The sequence below is a fragment of the Alternaria alternata genome (assembly GCF_001642055.1).
Source record: "Alternaria alternata strain SRC1lrK2f unplaced genomic scaffold CC77scaffold_33, whole genome shotgun sequence".
Taxonomy (NCBI): Eukaryota; Fungi; Ascomycota; class Dothideomycetes; order Pleosporales; family Pleosporaceae; genus Alternaria; species Alternaria alternata.
Window position 1 is genome coordinate 137,564 of NW_017306222.1, and position 15,361 is coordinate 152,924.

At 51.8% G+C, this 15,361-nt stretch overlaps 8 protein-coding genes across 8 annotated transcripts; 1 reads left to right on the forward strand and 7 right to left on the reverse strand.

Annotated features, from left to right (window-relative positions):
- The first annotated feature begins 109 nt into the window (after positions 1–109).
- On the forward strand, positions 110–1,337 carry CC77DRAFT_1082880 (hypothetical protein). Its single transcript, XM_018529373.1, has 3 exons — positions 110–372; positions 429–539; positions 590–1,337. Exons 1-3 carry the CDS (start codon positions 119–121, stop codon positions 897–899), a joined length of 675 nt encoding a protein of 224 aa, XP_018379717.1. The 5' UTR covers positions 110–118; the 3' UTR covers positions 900–1,337.
- A 688-nt stretch (positions 1,338–2,025) lies between these two features.
- CC77DRAFT_1044802 (cellulose-binding protein) lies at positions 2,026–3,251 on the reverse strand (the record flags this gene model as incomplete). Its single annotated transcript, XM_018527371.1, has 2 exons — positions 2,721–3,251; positions 2,026–2,667 (listed from the first exon to the last, which is right to left on the reverse strand). The coding sequence occupies exons 1-2, from the start codon at positions 2,823–2,825 to the stop codon at positions 2,026–2,028; spliced, it is 747 nt and encodes a 248-aa protein (XP_018379718.1). The 5' UTR covers positions 2,826–3,251.
- Positions 3,252–3,346: 95 nt separating this feature from the next.
- CC77DRAFT_569276 (hypothetical protein) lies at positions 3,347–3,791 on the reverse strand. The gene has a single exon (XM_018532253.1). The coding sequence runs from the start codon at positions 3,692–3,694 to the stop codon at positions 3,443–3,445; it is 252 nt and encodes an 83-aa protein (XP_018379719.1). The 5' UTR covers positions 3,695–3,791; the 3' UTR covers positions 3,347–3,442.
- A 2,423-nt stretch (positions 3,792–6,214) lies between these two features.
- Positions 6,215–7,826, reverse strand: CC77DRAFT_1044803 (hypothetical protein). The gene is made up of 2 exons (XM_018527372.1): positions 7,012–7,826; positions 6,215–6,957 (listed from the first exon to the last, which is right to left on the reverse strand). The coding sequence occupies exons 1-2, from the start codon at positions 7,553–7,555 to the stop codon at positions 6,437–6,439; spliced, it is 1,065 nt and encodes a 354-aa protein (XP_018379720.1). The 5' UTR covers positions 7,556–7,826; the 3' UTR covers positions 6,215–6,436.
- Positions 7,827–8,830: 1,004 nt separating this feature from the next.
- On the reverse strand, positions 8,831–9,886 carry CC77DRAFT_1014113 (hypothetical protein; the record flags this gene model as incomplete). Its single annotated transcript, XM_018523877.1, has 1 exon — positions 8,831–9,886. One exon carries the CDS (start codon positions 9,884–9,886, stop codon positions 8,831–8,833), a length of 1,056 nt encoding a protein of 351 aa, XP_018379721.1.
- A 1,231-nt stretch (positions 9,887–11,117) lies between these two features.
- On the reverse strand, positions 11,118–11,898 carry CC77DRAFT_570094 (hypothetical protein). Its single transcript, XM_018532257.1, has one exon. The coding sequence runs from the start codon at positions 11,738–11,740 to the stop codon at positions 11,345–11,347; it is 396 nt and encodes a 131-aa protein (XP_018379722.1). The 5' UTR covers positions 11,741–11,898; the 3' UTR covers positions 11,118–11,344.
- CC77DRAFT_1025934 (hypothetical protein) lies at positions 11,477–12,980 on the reverse strand. Its single transcript, XM_018526162.1, has 2 exons — positions 12,080–12,980; positions 11,477–12,025 (listed from the first exon to the last, which is right to left on the reverse strand). Exons 1-2 carry the CDS (start codon positions 12,666–12,668, stop codon positions 11,772–11,774), a joined length of 843 nt encoding a protein of 280 aa, XP_018379723.1. The 5' UTR covers positions 12,669–12,980; the 3' UTR covers positions 11,477–11,771.
- A 410-nt stretch (positions 12,981–13,390) lies between these two features.
- CC77DRAFT_1025935 (hypothetical protein) lies at positions 13,391–15,337 on the reverse strand. Its single transcript, XM_018526163.1, has 8 exons — positions 15,166–15,337; positions 14,831–15,117; positions 14,713–14,780; positions 14,558–14,665; positions 14,174–14,510; positions 13,984–14,124; positions 13,755–13,937; positions 13,391–13,707 (listed from the first exon to the last, which is right to left on the reverse strand). Exons 1-8 carry the CDS (start codon positions 15,279–15,281, stop codon positions 13,550–13,552), a joined length of 1,398 nt encoding a protein of 465 aa, XP_018379724.1. The 5' UTR covers positions 15,282–15,337; the 3' UTR covers positions 13,391–13,549.
- Between the last annotated feature and the right edge of the window lie 24 nt (positions 15,338–15,361).

Sequence of the window (15,361 nt, forward strand, 5' to 3'; positions counted from 1 at the left end):
GAAGAAAGCTGCACGACGGATTATGCCGGCGCCTTCGCCAAGCAACCACCCCAGCTTCATCCGGTCGACATGACCGACATTCACGATTCCCGCCCGCCACCCCGACGACACAACCACCATGTCTGCCCTACCGAGGTCAATTGCATCGCGCGTCCTCGCCCCTGCCCTGCGACCCTCTGCGACGAGGGCCATGGCCCCGTCGTTCCGCACATATGCGACCAACGAGCCCACTCCCCACGGCCACAAGACGAGCTCTGAGGATGCGCCCGCCGTCAAGCTCAACAGCGACTCGACCCAGATCCGTGAAGAGTCCGCCGCCGAGGGCATGAGGCACCAGCCAGACTACAATGTCGCCATCGACTACCGGACCTCGTGCGTCAACCCGCGACTTGAATAACCACGGGAGCATATGGCTAATATGTCCCCAGCAACTTCTCCCCCGTACCCAAGCGTGTCATGGATGGAAGCGAGCCCGGTGAGAGTGTCGCCGCTGCCGTCCTCTCCGGCGCTCCCACCGACCTCCAGGCGCGTACTGTCCGGTACGGCAACCCCCGCATCCGACGCCGCCCCCCGTACTGACTTCTTGCAGCATCTACAAGCCCACCAAGACAGCCACACAATCCGGCGACTGGAACGCCTCACACTGGCTGATGGACTGGGACGTCCTTCCCAAGGGCCACCGATGGGAGAACCCGCTCATGGGCTGGCAGTCGTCGGCCGACTTCATGAACGGCCACCGGATACAGTTCAAGTCCAAGGAGGATGCCATCAAGTTTGCTAACAAGCAGGGCTACGAGTACTTTGTCCAGGAGCCTAACAAGCGGAAGACCGCCCCCAAGGCCTATGCCAACTTGTTTACTCACAGCCCCAAGAAGCTCAAGATCGTTCTCACCAAATAAGAGTCCAAGAGTTGGTTTTGGCAGACGTGGAATAGCATGCGTACATACTGCATTGATTTAGATTTTCAATATCTTCCTCCCGGCTCCTTCTGTTGTGATTCTGTCATTCCAGCGTCCCTGCATATCGCCTGGTCACTGCCATACTACCCCTCTTGGAGCGTTTGCATCTTCCGTATTCCTCATTCACGGCGAGTTTATCGACCACCAATGCTTGGAGCTGACTCTCGTATATATTTTTCTCTCCCCGTAGTCCCCTTTGCTCCTTCGTCAATCTTCTCCTTACCGTTGAAATGAACCTCGCCGCTATGCCTCCTCTTTCACTAGAGGTGAAGGGCAGTCTCGAGACACTGCCCTTCACCATGGCGCTAACACAAGAAAGAGCTGTATACAAAATTTCTGCCTTGACCGTGGTCGTTGAAAAATCACCACATTCGCAATCACTGTAAGCATGTCGCATGGCTTCGCAATGCCTTTTGCTAATGGCCATAGCCATATTGGACTGCAACATAGTCACCAAGGCGATTCACTACTACAACATCCTCACCAAATGGGCCGAGGCGCGTTAGTAATGCCCCCGTATGAACTGCATGAGAGACGTACTGACTTTGTACACCGGTCTTTAGATACGACACCACCTACGTCTGTAATGAGAAGGACTCGGCGGCGGCTGTAGCCATTGCAATGCACTCTGCTAAGGTGGCGGAGGCAGCCGTAAGTATTTGACTATCTCCTAGATCGACTATCATACTGACCAATCAAAGAAAGTCGCTGCCGTTAAGGCTGCTGAGGCTGCCGAAGCCAAGCTGGTTAGGAGTAAGAAATCTCGTGGCATTCTGGCCGCGCGAAAGGCCGCCAGGGAGCAAGCCGCCGCGCAGACGGATACATACGCGTCTGAGGGCGACTCTGACACTACGGAAAAGCCCTGAAAACCTCCGCTCGCCATATCGACACACGCACGTAGTCGTCCCTCGGGCCGTAGTATCCGTCTGGCGGCGCAATTATAATGGCCTGTTGCTTTGAAAAAGTACTTGAAGATAGCCAGGCTCAGTTATGAAAAGAATGAAAGATCATGAATTCGTTACTATGTACATCTGTCTCTGTTTACTCTGATATGTTCAACATCCTATTACTCAGACAAGTTCAACATCCTATCAGCCCTCTTGACCCTCTTCGCCTTCAATGCAGCTGCTGCCCTTATTGCCGTCTTGGTAGGGTCAAGGAACTTGGCTGCCATCTTCTGCACGCCCGTAGTCAGGTTGGGATGCTCGCCGTCCGAATCGGCATCCTTGACTGGATCGAAGCCGCTAAAGTTGTCTACAAAGTACACCGGACTCTTCGTGGTGCTCTTCTTCGGCGCGTAGGTGGCTATGGCAGTGTTGAGGTCCTTGATTCCTTTTACGGCAGACGCAGCCCACTTCGCTGGGTCCAGAGGCAGTAGGTTAGAGAAGACGATCTGCATATTGGGGTTCTTCTTGCGCATTTGTCCGATTAAGATGTCGTACGAGGCAAGAATGTCGTCGACAGACCTCTTTCCGATGATGACGTCGTTGGTACCGAGGAGCATGATAATGACATCCGGGGGGTTTTGGTTGAGCCAGACAGTAAGGTTACCCTTTGCTACGAATTCCGCGGCCTGTTTTCCAGGGTGGCCTTCGTGGTCTTGATCGATGTCGGTACCAGCGCAACTGCTCTTCTGACTACCAACGAAGTCGAAGTTCGTAACACCACCAGCTCTAAGACTAGTCTGGAGATTGGCGCGCCAGCATCGCTTTGGTAGGGTTAGCAGGCGTAAGGGTTGAGTGAAGAAAGCGAAGGACGTACCGAAACAATGGAAGCGCCAAAGGGCATGACCTTTACTTTACTCTGTGCGCAGACTTCGCCGGCGATGGCGAGGAGCCCGAGGGCGAGAGTGGAGAACTTGACCATCTTGTATATGGGTGATGTATAGAAGTGGTGAAGTGGTGGAGTAGTTGTATCGCAGTCGTTCGGCGAGTAATCCTGTAATTAAGAAAAGGAACTCGAGAGGCCCAAGTTCGCAGTATCAGGTAATGATAGCGGCGTGCAATGAATCCTCGGTGGCGAACTCCGTGCGCGTGAGAAGTCCTCGTCCGTTTTTCCGTTTGTTATCGCGCTACCAGGTAAGGTATGAATTGGAAGGCGGCAGGAGCCTTGCGTGACACCGGAAGTAATGTAGACGTATATAACAGTCACCGAACTCGAGAGGTCCGTGTGAATATTCCCGTAAACGAGTATATAAATATACTGAAAAAGGAAGTGAGTCAGGAGACCAATCAATATAAGTTTACAAGATTCGAGGTACTAGTAGTAGCAGTAGTTGCTGTAGAACCTTGATCGATGCTTGCTTGTAATATCGAAATCCTGGGGAAATGGACCTACACCTTATATCCAATTCCCAGACGCAGTGTGGTGCACGCTAGATGTGATCAGACGACTGATGGCGGAGTAGCCAGCCGAAGACTGACCACTGTTTCTAGGCCTAAGCCCCTCACTCCACACCCGCCGTCATCCATTGTGATCGTAGACTAGAGCAGAGATACAGTGACGGTGTGCGGCGTACGATGTCTTAGTCGCCGTAGCAGGAGGAAGCGGCTGTGCCTGGCTGGAGCAGGGCTGGCTGTGTGATCCCTGTCAAAGCCCTTTTGGGAATAGAGTAGTTGAAACGCTTGCTCGAATCGGCGAGACGAGGGACTAGAATGTATGCCCAGAATACACTGAGCCGCTCGCGGGACAGTGAGTGTTGTCATCAACGCGATGAACGGTGTGCATCTCTTCATGCTATACGCTCAGTAGCAGAGGACGTGAGATTTGGCATAGACAACAACAGAGACATCACGTAGCCATCACCAATTCCACGTCCACTTACAAGCCTCAATCTTCCATAAGCTCCTCCAAATTGAGTCTGCAGGGTCTCATAAGTCTAGCCCTGCCGTCATAGATTGCCAGGAAGCACCATGCGTGCAACGCCATTCTAACCAGATGAGAAAGCTTGCGTGTCGGCAGATGAGCTTAGTATGGCTGCAGGGCGCACAAGCGTGCAAAAAGGCTGACAGCAAGCGCAAGACCAAGCAAAGATGTGCTCAAGGTTGTGGTAGGAGGAGGGCCTCCCATTGGTCTTTGCGACGTTGCGCTGCTACCACTTGGCTGAGAGCGGGAGAAGCAAGGATGAACTGGAAACACATCTGCGGTCGACAGGAAACGTGCATGACACTCTGCTTGACAGAACGGCCGCTCCGCCATGCAACAGCGGAGATGGAAACCTACAATGACATCGGACGACAGACTAGATTCCTCGAGACCACAATTTCTAGGCCAAATTATTCAAGCGCCATCGTATTCAAGCAAGCTATTCGCGCGCTCGACGTCGCGGTGCAGTACATCGTCCCACGAGACTGTCCGTACCATGGAATGAGGTTGAGACCCAAATCGCAGATAACTCCGCGCAATACGATACGATATGACGATATCCGACCAGCTTCACCGGCGGCGTACGGCATCGTGGTGTTGATCGACCTTTGGTCAGAGACGATGGGGTGTGGGGTCGTGACGGGACAAGATCAACCTCCGTGGCTTAAGCCAGTTCGCTAAACACAGTTGCCATACATCCTCTATGCCCGAAAAGGAAGTAAAGCGTCCCCACGTGCTACAACCTGCATTTATGCGCAGAAGTGGCAAAGTTCACATAATCGGTGTTGGACAGACGATAACACTGTTGTCTGGCGGTCCGCACGCATCATGGTGTAGTTGCGCCAGCGCTCCCGACGACGATCTTGCGAACTTGCGGCAGCCAGCCGTCTTCAAGCTATCCGTGTATCCGAGATTCGCTCTCCTCCGTCCCAAAAACACCAACACCATAACCGACACCAAGATCGTCTCCAGCCAGCCTTGCGCTTAGACCGCGGCGTAGATCGTACCCAGAACGACACTAGACGGCCGCTCCGCTGGCAATAGCGCGCCATCGCTTATTCCTGGCAACCGGGCGTCCGGGCTCGCCCGGACGGTCAAATATAGAAGACGCGTTTCGCTTTCGTATTGTAGACAGGACTTTGGTTCTGTATCGGCGTACTGCAGTTTCGAGGTCACTTATACAAGTCTCGTGGGCAGGTACACTATGCAGGGACTCTATCATGTGTCTGGAACACTGCAATGATGAATTGGTACAGAGCTCGGCTGACCTACATACGCAAGAGGTACACACTGTCGGGACACGACTGTTCAGACTAACGTATCGAATCGTGATTCAAAGCCGAAGACGATCTTCATTGTGGAAGAACGTCATGGAAAATTAGAGTTTAGGTGAGCAAAACCCATACGAGCTCGAGGATGGATGAGATCGGCCATACGAAAACCTCCGAACGAGCGGAGATAATTTGCAGCATGACATTTCTCCCACATGCGATCAGCACTGCAAGGTGACCCATGATGTAGTTCCTGAGCTTGCAACGTCGTCCTTCCATGCAGATCTTCTAATACTTCACGGCTGCGCCGCAACAGCGCACCTGAGGCGTCCATTACAGATTATATTCCTCATAAGCACTATGCAACTGCAGAAGTAAGAGCATGCGTCCTTTTTGAGAGGATTTCATTTATATGCCAAAAGCATGTTACTAATGAGAGATCAACACAGGCTGAAACGCCTGAATTCCATCACCTCCGATCTGACATTGTAGACAGCCCACTAACACCGTCACCGGAACACGGCATATACAGAACGCTGTCAACCTTCTATGACGGTACAGGGAAATGCAGCAAGTTTGCATGTGATATCGGCGAGTAGCATCAAGCGTTCGTATCTAACGGGCGCCATAACAAACTTTGGCTTGTGCTGTACTAACATGACGTAGACGGAGACATACGTATATTATTTCTTAGTTGGCGATCTGTTTCGCTATACGAGACCATAGAAGGCATATGGAGAGTCTCTCTGGTCCTGCATACTGGACTGTATCGGCGATGCCATCAAGGTCGATCAACTATACTGGATATAGCATGTATCCAGATTTGACTAGAGGACGTCTTCTCTGCTCTATACGTTCTTCTTTGCCAAAGACTTAGATCGCATTCTGGATGTACACAACTTGACTACGAAACGTTAAGAAACTGGCCGGCTTTGTGCAGTGCTCCGCTGTACGTTAAAACACAGTACTTTGTAACTACACACTCCTCCCATGCCTGCAGACAATGAGCACGAAGTGAGCTAAGCTTCAGTCATACATATATGATGTGTGCCGGAAATGGCTTATGGAATGCATAGTATATATGGTGAGGATAAGAAATGGAACACAAGGTAGTTGCAAGTGTACATTTAGCTATATAGCGATACAGCTGTCAGCAAGCATGACAATGCAATTAGAGCTGATCCTTGAAGAAACAAGTCGATACAGCTGACAGAAACACCATGTGAGGCGACCGACTCGACCTCTTGGTGTGTGGCGCGCTGACAGGCCTACAACTCTGACCCTCAGATTTCGCTTACAGAGTCGGAGTCGAGTACCGAATCCTGGGTCTCCGCTTGTGCTTCAGCATGTGCAGGACCTGGGGGGCAAGTGTCCACCAGATATGAGGATATCCATGTATTCTACCGGGCCATCTTTCTGTACTTCGCAGGTGCCATGACTTCCATCCAGCCCATATGACTGCGGAGCGGTGTCAGAACAAAGAGCTTCAGAGACAAGGGCACGATGATCTGCCAGCTGCTGCTCATCGCTTGACTGTAGATACTGCGCAGACGGCATGATAGACATGCCACCGTAGTCATCAGATCCCGGCTCAAGGCCTGCGTTGCTCATGTTTTCCTTGTTGTCATGTTCGTAATTGGGTGGTGATACTTCCATAGCTTCGCGTGCTAGCTGATCTTCGAGCTTCTCGTGGAAGATCTCAAACGCCTGATCTGGAAGAGTGGGCCAATAATCCCGATCGTGGTTAAGGTATCTCTTTCCGGGAGGATAGTGCCAGACGTCCATACCTTCCCGGCGCCGAATGCAATGGTCAGGGAAACTGTTAACAAGCGAAGAATGTGAAAACGTCGTAGTATCAATGGCTGCACACGATCAGTTGAAGCTCGCATGAGGATATTGTAACTGCATATACGTACTGTGCTTGGTAGCTCCACCAGTCTCCACACTATGCATTATGGGCACACCACTGAAGTCTAGGCTATCAGAAGTACCAAGGTCTGTGCGGCGCGATCGATCCTGGTAAGAAACTCTGGGCTTCTTTGCCATTCTAATGTCGGGTACAGAACTATCGTCGGCGTTGGGACGCTTACGAATGATCTCCCTACGCTTGTTGCTTGGAGTCTGCTTATCGTCATCATCGCTGGATATGACTAGGTACTTGTCTTGAGGGTGGATATCCATATTGTACGATGTCTTCTGATTTGAGACCTTACGTGTGGAACGTCTTGTGCCCTTAGCAGGCAACGGCCGCAACTTGGTTTGCTTGCGTCGTTTGGCTTGCTTGCTTTGCATTGGCGCTTCCTCATAATCCTCGCTTCGCGTATCGCTCGACTCTCCAATGCTAGCTGCGGTATCAGTTAGGGTGAAGGCATCACTCGCATCATCAGAATCGAGTATTGACACCTCTCTGTGGGCTATACGACGTTTCGCTGCTTGAGAAGGCCGGATGGTATCGTCCATGGGGTGATACTTGACATCGTACACTAGCTTGCTCTGCGTTCTGTTGCGCAGATCGTATGAGGATACGGAGATGGTAGAGGTAGGTGGAGTCAAATCTGACTTCTTCGAATCGGCAAAGTTCTCAAGGTCGATATCAGACGGAAGGTTGGCGCCGTGGTCTTTCTTGGGAACCTCAGGAAGATGCTGCGAAGCATAGTCAATCTCTACTTCGGGTCGAACGAGAATAGACTTACTGGTCTCTTGACGGGCTCTTGGAAATTTCCGCTGTTCTCGTCTGGGGTCCGAAAGACAACTTTTTCGATGTTGACTGCGCCCTTAGTATCACTAGATCCACATCGATCAACAGTCTCGTCAGGTACGACGGAGGATTCTCTGCTGTCTTCGAGATTTTCATTAGTCTGATGCGAGTCCGAAGCATATTTTTGCCCTTCATCGATGTTTGCTCTCTCTGGGGCAGTCACCTGCGTCGCATTAGTAATGAGAGTGAAGGTAGAAAACAAAGGATTCACTTACAGCGCTGCTTCGCACAGCATTTCCACCCGCCATTTGAGCCTCTTCTAAGTAGGCAGAAAATTTAAACGAAGTGATTGTATTCCCTTACGTAGAAGCCATTCAGGCCCACCGATAGTAGGGCCGTGTTAAAGAAGGTGAGTGGAGCTTATGTGAGTATAGCGGTAGAGAGCATCAGGCGCGTGCAGAAACGTTAAGCATCAGAAGGCAGTTGCATTGAGTGGAGCACCTTGCGTTTCGTTTTTGTTCCTTCCTCAAGTGCGCATTTAGCATTGGGCAGGAGCGAGGAAGTGACAACAACGGAAAGCACTGATCATGTACCACGAGGTCAAAAATATCGGCTTAATGAGAGAACAGCCCGCAGCTAAACGAATAACTATAATGCAAGCAAGATGAGAATGAAGTACGTGACTTAAGGCCTCGATCGTGTGACGACGGTGATTAATATAATGTAAACAAACCACAAAAGACATCAGCGAATACACACTGCTCTCTCAACTGTAAGCACAAAGAGCTTCAGGTCAGGTTGACTCCGCTGAACAATAGCAGCAACAATATCTCGCTATAAGACGCCGATGCACAATAATTGCTTGATGATGTATGTGGATATAATACCCTTTGCCCCTTTTTCATCCCCAGCATGACGTGAGAAACAGTGGCTCGCTTGCTCACTTAGTACCATGAGAACGCCGTACCAAAAGCAGTGACTGAGACGAGAATCGCTTGAACGCATGGAAAAGTAACGAATGAATGGGACATGAAGGTTTAGTCTCGCCGGTTGAGTCGCGATGTTAGTCGGACAGGCGGCAATACGAAATCGTCATCGTCATCCTCTTCATCAACCTCGATATCGACGATTTTGAGGGGCTGAGGCGCACTGGAGGATTCTTGTGGTAGCGTCGTCTTCGGTTGGACACCTAACTCAGGTAACGGCAGTGCGGCTTGTGGTGTGTCTTTTCGATGTAGTGTTTCGGGTTCCAGGGATGACATGGATGTGTCGGAGGTCTCGTGTGCCTGCAGCTCAGGTGGATGTTGTGACTTGCGTGCGTTACACTTCTCAACCTCGGCCCTTGCGATCTCTAGCATAGCCTCGAAGTTCTTCCGTACTCCTTCCAACTCTTTCCTGCAGTCGCCGTCGCGTAGTGTAAGATGCGCTGCCCTTTCACACGACTCTTGGGCTTGTTCCAGTGTCTTATCAGAGGTGTCGAATAGCGCCGCAGGTGTCTTTACTCCGCTGCTCACACCGAGCCGCCCGCTTCTCCTAGCTGCTGACCTCGCGCGTAGTGATGACATACGTGCTCGGTAATTGATCTTGGATAGATCGACCTCTTCATCATCATCATCGTCGTCGACATCGTCGTCCTCTTCACTCGACTCTGCCTGAGTAGCCATCTCGTTCATCCGAGCCTCCATCTTGGCCTTCCTCAGCAAATTGCGCCCTGTTCCTATTGCGCGCACCAGCAGCTCGAAAGACTTCTGCATATCTCCATCGTAGCTCACAACGACCATTGTGCGAGGGCGATGGCGCGAGGGGCCTGACACGCGACCGGATGAGACGGAGAGGGACTTGCGCTTGCGGCTGCCCACAGGGTCTGTCGGGGTTGCATTCGAAGGCGCTGCGTCCTCGGCGATGGCATCTAGTGCTGGTCGTATGGACGCGGTCGAGTCTGTCCTCCGCTTTCCGAATGGCGACTGTGACATGGGCACTTTTGTGTTGTCATTCTGCATGGCCGTGACCTTCTCTTCAACGCTGGCGATATCCTGAAGCCATTGCGGTATGCTGTCCTGGAGGTACGTGAACGACTTCTCGATGTCGGACATGGCGGGCGTCTTGGTTGGCGAGGATCCGAGTTCCGGCGTAGGGCGGCAGGGGTGATGGTGGCAGGGAATGGTGCAGACGGACGATTGCATGCGACTGCTACGATATCGATGTGAGCGTCGACCAGCGAGCAACGAGGCAGGTGTGCAGAGTGGCAGTGGAAAGAGGATATGGTCGGGGTAATTGCGCGTCCAGCGGTCGGCGGAGAAATAGTGGCAGACGATCAGCGATTACTTATGGAGAGGGACGGGCTGGCGAGCAGGGGAATGCGCCTGATATGAGATGCGATCAGCGGGGCCAGACTGAACTTTGTCCTGTCTACCGACATGCAGCGTGGGACGACGGAGGTACAAATCCACGGCAGTGCATTGCATCAAGAAGAAAGAGGGGGCAGCCAGAAAGCAAAGACACGGACTTGCATCGGTGCGGGTGCAAGGTGCAAGGAAGATACTCCGCTCTGAACAGGTATGGGGTACCGCAGCAACGGTTCCGTACCCTTGGCGGTGATCGAACAGGGCGCTCGGCCTTATTAGGGACGAGTCGCAAGATTACAAGATTCAATTGCCTCACTCCTGAGCATTGCACGGTGGAGTTTGTCGTTGCGCTGCCACATGGCCGACCGAGTACAAGATCGATGCCATTGTCATGGTGTTCCGCATGGCTCCACGATAACGCATCTACATACCGAACTTGTCGTGACCCGCTAGACGCGCATGGGGATCGCTTCTTAGTCCTTTGCGCTTTGCACATGATCTCCCTCCATGTCGCGGCTCGCTCCACTCCTCCAGTTGCGATGACAGCTCGAATCACCGCCTACACCCGCCGCCGGCCTAACGGTTGCCAGCTCACCCCCCATTCATCGATTTGGCGATGGCGCGCATGGAACTTCCGCCCGGCGGCTATTACTCCCAATAAGCACCAGTGCGGCGTAGCTACACCCGTGCCGCAGCGCCTCAGCCGGATCGAAACCGTGGCGCCCTTTGTGTTCTTTTCAACCTGCGAATAACATACCAAAAGTGGTAGTTCAAACGACCAAGGAGTGAATGCAGACGTCCATGCCGTCCGTATCCAATCGTCCGCACAGTACACGTACGTGACGGAGACTTTTTCCATAATCTTGTTTCTGTGTAAGATGATGATTTGCTGTGCACAGTCCAGTGACCGACCTGCTGTGCTCGCGAACGATGCCAGCCTAGGAAGGCGGGTGCGCGCACCTGACCTGTTGATATGCACCAATGCCAGTGGATCTCCAACTGTCGAAGTTTACCACACAAACAGCTGTAGCGTGAACGTTAACACACGTAGCATTATTTAGATTAGCGTTCCGGGATCATCCTAGGCTGCCGACGATTCTTTACGCATCGATTTCCCGTTGGGGTAACCACGCGACAGAAATAGTATGCGGATAAGGGGCCTGCTCAACACACGTTTCGTTTCGCACCTCTGCTTTTCTGATGTCGTCAGACCAGAACGCTGTGACTCACGAAACTCGCGTCCAAGTCTGATCCAACGTACTTGAACACGAAGAAATGTGCAGCGAGCAGCTTGTTCGATGGAACTAATGTTGAGCCAGAAAATCCCACGTTCCGATTTGAAGCACGCTCAACAAATTTGCAACCTTTAGGCGACTGTTCAAACCAACAAGGGCCACGGTCGTGGTCGCCGACCTGAGCCACGTTGTGGGGAAGACTGCATCGAAACCATGCATGTGCAGCGAGCAAGGGTCGCTGCGACAAACGAGTTACACAACAACAATGCATACACTCGGCCCTACGAAGGAATCGAATAACATCAGGGAACTCTGTGGTATTGTTTCGAACATTCGGTTGCCAATTTGTTTTCGATTGTCCGTTCATGCGTACTCATAAACACCTATTCGCAGCGCTTCTAAGGCCATAGCTCCTCAGTCCTCCATCCGGCGTTGGCCTTTGCGCTCTCGTCAAATGTATATCTAAATCTCCGTGCCTTTTCAGGGTTGCTGAGATCGGTCTGCTCCACCGAGTCTGGTACGATGACCACAAGGCGGAAATTCTTGCGTGCAACGGGGTCCTTCAAGTCATCTACCTTGGAACCAAGTGCGAGGTTCTTGTCGTCGAAAGGTTTGGATGTAGGCTGACCAGGCGGGGGGTTCTTGAACGAGCCTGTGAATTCGCGTTAGAGTCTTCCAGAGCTTCAAACACAGCAATATTTCCTACCTTTGATGCCGGGACTTTGGTTGCCAAAGAATCCTGTCAGCTCCCTCTGCCAACTGAACTGGTCTTCCTTGCCCTCATCAACAATTCTCATCCTCTTTCCCACCTCGCTCTTGACAGTCCTCACACCACTGCTCTCCTCATCACCCTCGATATCGTCGGCGATGACGAATGCCCTTCCCTTGATTCTCCATTGTGTGCCAGTATCAGCGTTCCAGTAAACAGCCTCCACAGGGCCTCCACCACCACTACCCTGTATTTGAGCATTGCTCTCTGCGTGTCCGGCACTCGTTGCGAATATCTGTCCCACCTTCTCCATTCGAACATCTGTTGTGAATGTAGGACAATCGCTCTGGTAGACTTGAGGGTTGCGCTCCGCATCGTTGTGCTTGTTCTCTGGTAGCTCAGCCCAGAAGCCGCGGTGGATGCAGTATCGCACGCGTGGCACGAAAGGGGTGGGTGAGCCCTTGGGTGCTGAATCGAGTGTTCCGAGAACAAACTCGGGCGACTTCATCTTGGAGATATGCTCGCTGAACAGCGACTTCCATGGCGCGGGCGGGAGGGCCGATGCGGAGGGTGCTGTAGTAGACATGGTGCGTAGGAATCGCGAAAGGCGACGGGATGCTGTGCGTGAAGCTATGGTTGCTATTGTGAGAGAACAATTGATTGATTGCGATGCGCTTGAAGCAGTTAAGAGTTGCGAAGCATCAGACTATTTGATGTTGTCTAAGAATGATGTCGTCATCAACCAGATCTGTACCTGCCAAATCGTGCAGATTCAATGAGGTCAGTAGCCTCTGTATGGCTTAGTGCAAGTGCCAGTGCAGCTCTTAACCCGCCTTTCGTAGAGAAGCTTAGAATGTTGACACGGTTTTATGGTTGTACAAATTACGAAGAAGTAGATGTTGGCGAAGCACATACTTCCCCGGTTCTGCGGGGCATCCGAGGAGGGACCGAATCTGTCATCACCAACAGTGCGATTCCAGAACACAGACAATCTCATGCAGGGGACCAGCAAGCTGGATGATACACGAAGACAACACTAGGTGGATCCGAATCGGATATAGCACGCACGTCAATGAGGAGGATTTCCCTTTGAACTAAGCCAACCGTGTCGTATAACATCACAGCGCCACGGAGCCGTTCAACAAGTCAAGATCTGTGTACAACATTACATCCGGTACGGTGGGCGTATGAAGTCGTCCAAGTCGGCGACCTGAGCAACGTCGCTTCGCGAGATTTGCAGGAGTTTGCTGCATCAATTACAGGGCATTTACCGTTGCAAAACGGCCGAATCATTCGGCCGGTATGAATGGAATATCTGTCATTGGAAATGCCTGGGGACAGCTTGAATGATTGTACACTACACTATGCTCGACTTTCGCACTGTCCAGACGAAACTTCAGGAACATTCCCGTCTTCATCGTGACATACATGGAAATATCTTAGCAAGCGTATCTGTCTATGGACATCTCAAGCTTTCTTGAAAAAACTGGCAATGCTCCCCTGTCCTTTCTTGCCTGCGTTCTTTCCTTTCGCTGAGCTTGATGGTTTGGCAGATGCTGGCTTGGCCTTCTTTGTCGTGGGTTCCTCTTCGGAGAAGGACTCCCAGACGGCTTCTTCCTTAGTTACTGTGCGCAATTAGTTGGAAGGCTTTGCGGACGCTTTGACTACTAACCGAGATAGCCATCTTCGTCCTTGACCTTCTTCTTCTTCATCACTCGTCTTCGGCCGCGTCTACGACCGTTCGTAACGGTAACTGTAGCTTCGCCCTCAGCTGGCTCAGTTGTATCCGTGGCCGCTGTAGAGGGGGCTTCTGGCTGTGAATCTGCTGTGGCTGGCGCATCGGGCATTTCCTCGTCTACGAACGTTAGACGACAAAAACCACCTCAGCTCCGAGGACTTACCATCGTCTTCCATCATCTTGCGTAGCCTTTCGGCTCGCTCTTCTCGAGCTTTGCGGGCTGCTTCATTCTTCTCCTCGTCGATCTTGATTTCAGGTTCGTCATCGGGATCGCCTTCGTCTTCGGACATGCCTTGCATGGGTTCTAGACAAGTTAGTCGTATACAATCAGAAAAGACGGCATGTTTACGCACCATCTTCAACCGGAGCCGGCGTAGACTCCTGCGACTTCTCTGCTTCTTTCGCTTTTGGCTTAGCCTTTGCAAAGGATTTGAACAAATCACCCGTTGCCTTGTCTTTCTTCGCCCCGGACTTTGAATCGCTCCTCTTGAGTGTAGTGGAGCCGGCAGAGGGTTGTGGTGTTGAACGACCGGATGTGTTATCTTCAGATGCGCTTCCTCTCCTTGTAGATGTCGAGCTCTCCTTTCCTTTCATGCTTAGGCTTATTGCAGCTTTTGTGACAGGCATCGTAACGGGGTTCGTAGCGGGCTTGGATGAAGCAGTAGAAGGGGCATACTTTGCAGTCCTTTTCTACAAACAAATTAGCGTGTCCAAGTATATGTGACTAGTTTTCATACCTTGATGTGTTGGTTTCGTATTGAACCATACACTCTCCATCGCTCCAGAGGATCCTCGTCTGTATACTCTGCTACAACCTCGTGGTTGCACAAAGACAGAATGCTAAGCTGTGCCTGCTTTAGTAGAAGCCTTGAAGTGTACGGGGGCCTCATACCTTAAGCGCACCAGCCTCCAGACTGTATATATGAGCCGTGGATCCATCCTCAAGCTCTGATCGGGTCTCTGTGCAGGCCGTCAGCGAAGTCTCGCGGTCATCATGTACCGAGACGCACTTTCCAAATCGGTCTCTGGCACCAGCAGAATCCGGGTTTCTTTTACACCTTCAGGCGCGGGCGTCTCTTCGTCGTCGGAGTCACTGATATAATCAGGGTCTCCAGGCCCTTGTAGATGTGGCTTGGAGCTCATAGTGGGCGGATTGCGCTTGTCAGCGTCTTCGACTTTCCTTGCGGGGGCGCCATTGGTCCTCTCAGTCCGTTTCGGTGTACCGACGACAAGGTAGGTGGCGTGGACAGAATTCGGTTTTCGCGCATTTTGATATTGATGGAACTCGAAGAGCATCCTGCATCATGTAAGCTCACATTCGAACAGTTGCACGGACTGCACTGACCGCTTCGCTGTATTGACATTGGTCTTGAGTACTCTGCTGAGCAGCCTGTAGGTGATAGGCTTTTGTTCTGTAACTACCCTCGCGACAAGATAGTCCCTGTAGTTGTCTTCCGCCATTGTGCGTGTTGTTGTGGCTGACGTAGTTGCGCGGCTGTTGTTCGTGGAAGAAGTTGTGAAAGCGCGTCGCGGGGGTTGAC

What these genes read in the sequence shown, in the direction of transcription:
- CC77DRAFT_569276 (XM_018532253.1), bottom strand. Translation starts at nt 3,694, where the DNA reads ATGAAGAGATGCACACCGTTCATCGCGTTGATGACAACACTCACTGTC.
- CC77DRAFT_1025935 (XM_018526163.1), bottom strand. Translation starts at nt 15,281, where the DNA reads ATGGCGGAAGACAACTACAGGGACTATCTTGTCGCGAGGGTAGTTACA. An exon ending in TACGAAACCAACACATCAAG is followed by an intron (nt 14,511 to 14,557) that starts GTATGAAAACTA and finishes ATTTGTTTGTAG; the next exon opens with AAAAGGACTGCAAAGTATGC. An exon ending in GGACGAAGATGGCTATCTCG is followed by an intron (nt 13,708 to 13,754) that starts GTTAGTAGTCAA and finishes AATTGCGCACAG; the next exon opens with TAACTAAGGAAGAAGCCGTC.
- CC77DRAFT_570094 (XM_018532257.1), bottom strand. Translation starts at nt 11,740, where the DNA reads ATGAACGGACAATCGAAAACAAATTGGCAACCGAATGTTCGAAACAAT.
- CC77DRAFT_1044803 (XM_018527372.1), bottom strand. Translation starts at nt 7,555, where the DNA reads ATGGACGATACCATCCGGCCTTCTCAAGCAGCGAAACGTCGTATAGCC. An exon ending in TGGTGGAGCTACCAAGCACA is followed by an intron (nt 6,958 to 7,011) that starts GTACGTATATGC and finishes GATCGTGTGCAG; the next exon opens with CCATTGATACTACGACGTTT.
- CC77DRAFT_1082880 (XM_018529373.1), top strand. Translation starts at nt 119, where the DNA reads ATGTCTGCCCTACCGAGGTCAATTGCATCGCGCGTCCTCGCCCCTGCC. An exon ending in GCCATCGACTACCGGACCTC is followed by an intron (nt 373 to 428) that starts GTGCGTCAACCC and finishes ATATGTCCCCAG; the next exon opens with CAACTTCTCCCCCGTACCCA. An exon ending in CTCCAGGCGCGTACTGTCCG is followed by an intron (nt 540 to 589) that starts GTACGGCAACCC and finishes GACTTCTTGCAG; the next exon opens with CATCTACAAGCCCACCAAGA.
- CC77DRAFT_1025934 (XM_018526162.1), bottom strand. Translation starts at nt 12,668, where the DNA reads ATGTCTACTACAGCACCCTCCGCATCGGCCCTCCCGCCCGCGCCATGG. An exon ending in CCAAAGTCCCGGCATCAAAG is followed by an intron (nt 12,026 to 12,079) that starts GTAGGAAATATT and finishes GCGAATTCACAG; the next exon opens with GCTCGTTCAAGAACCCCCCG.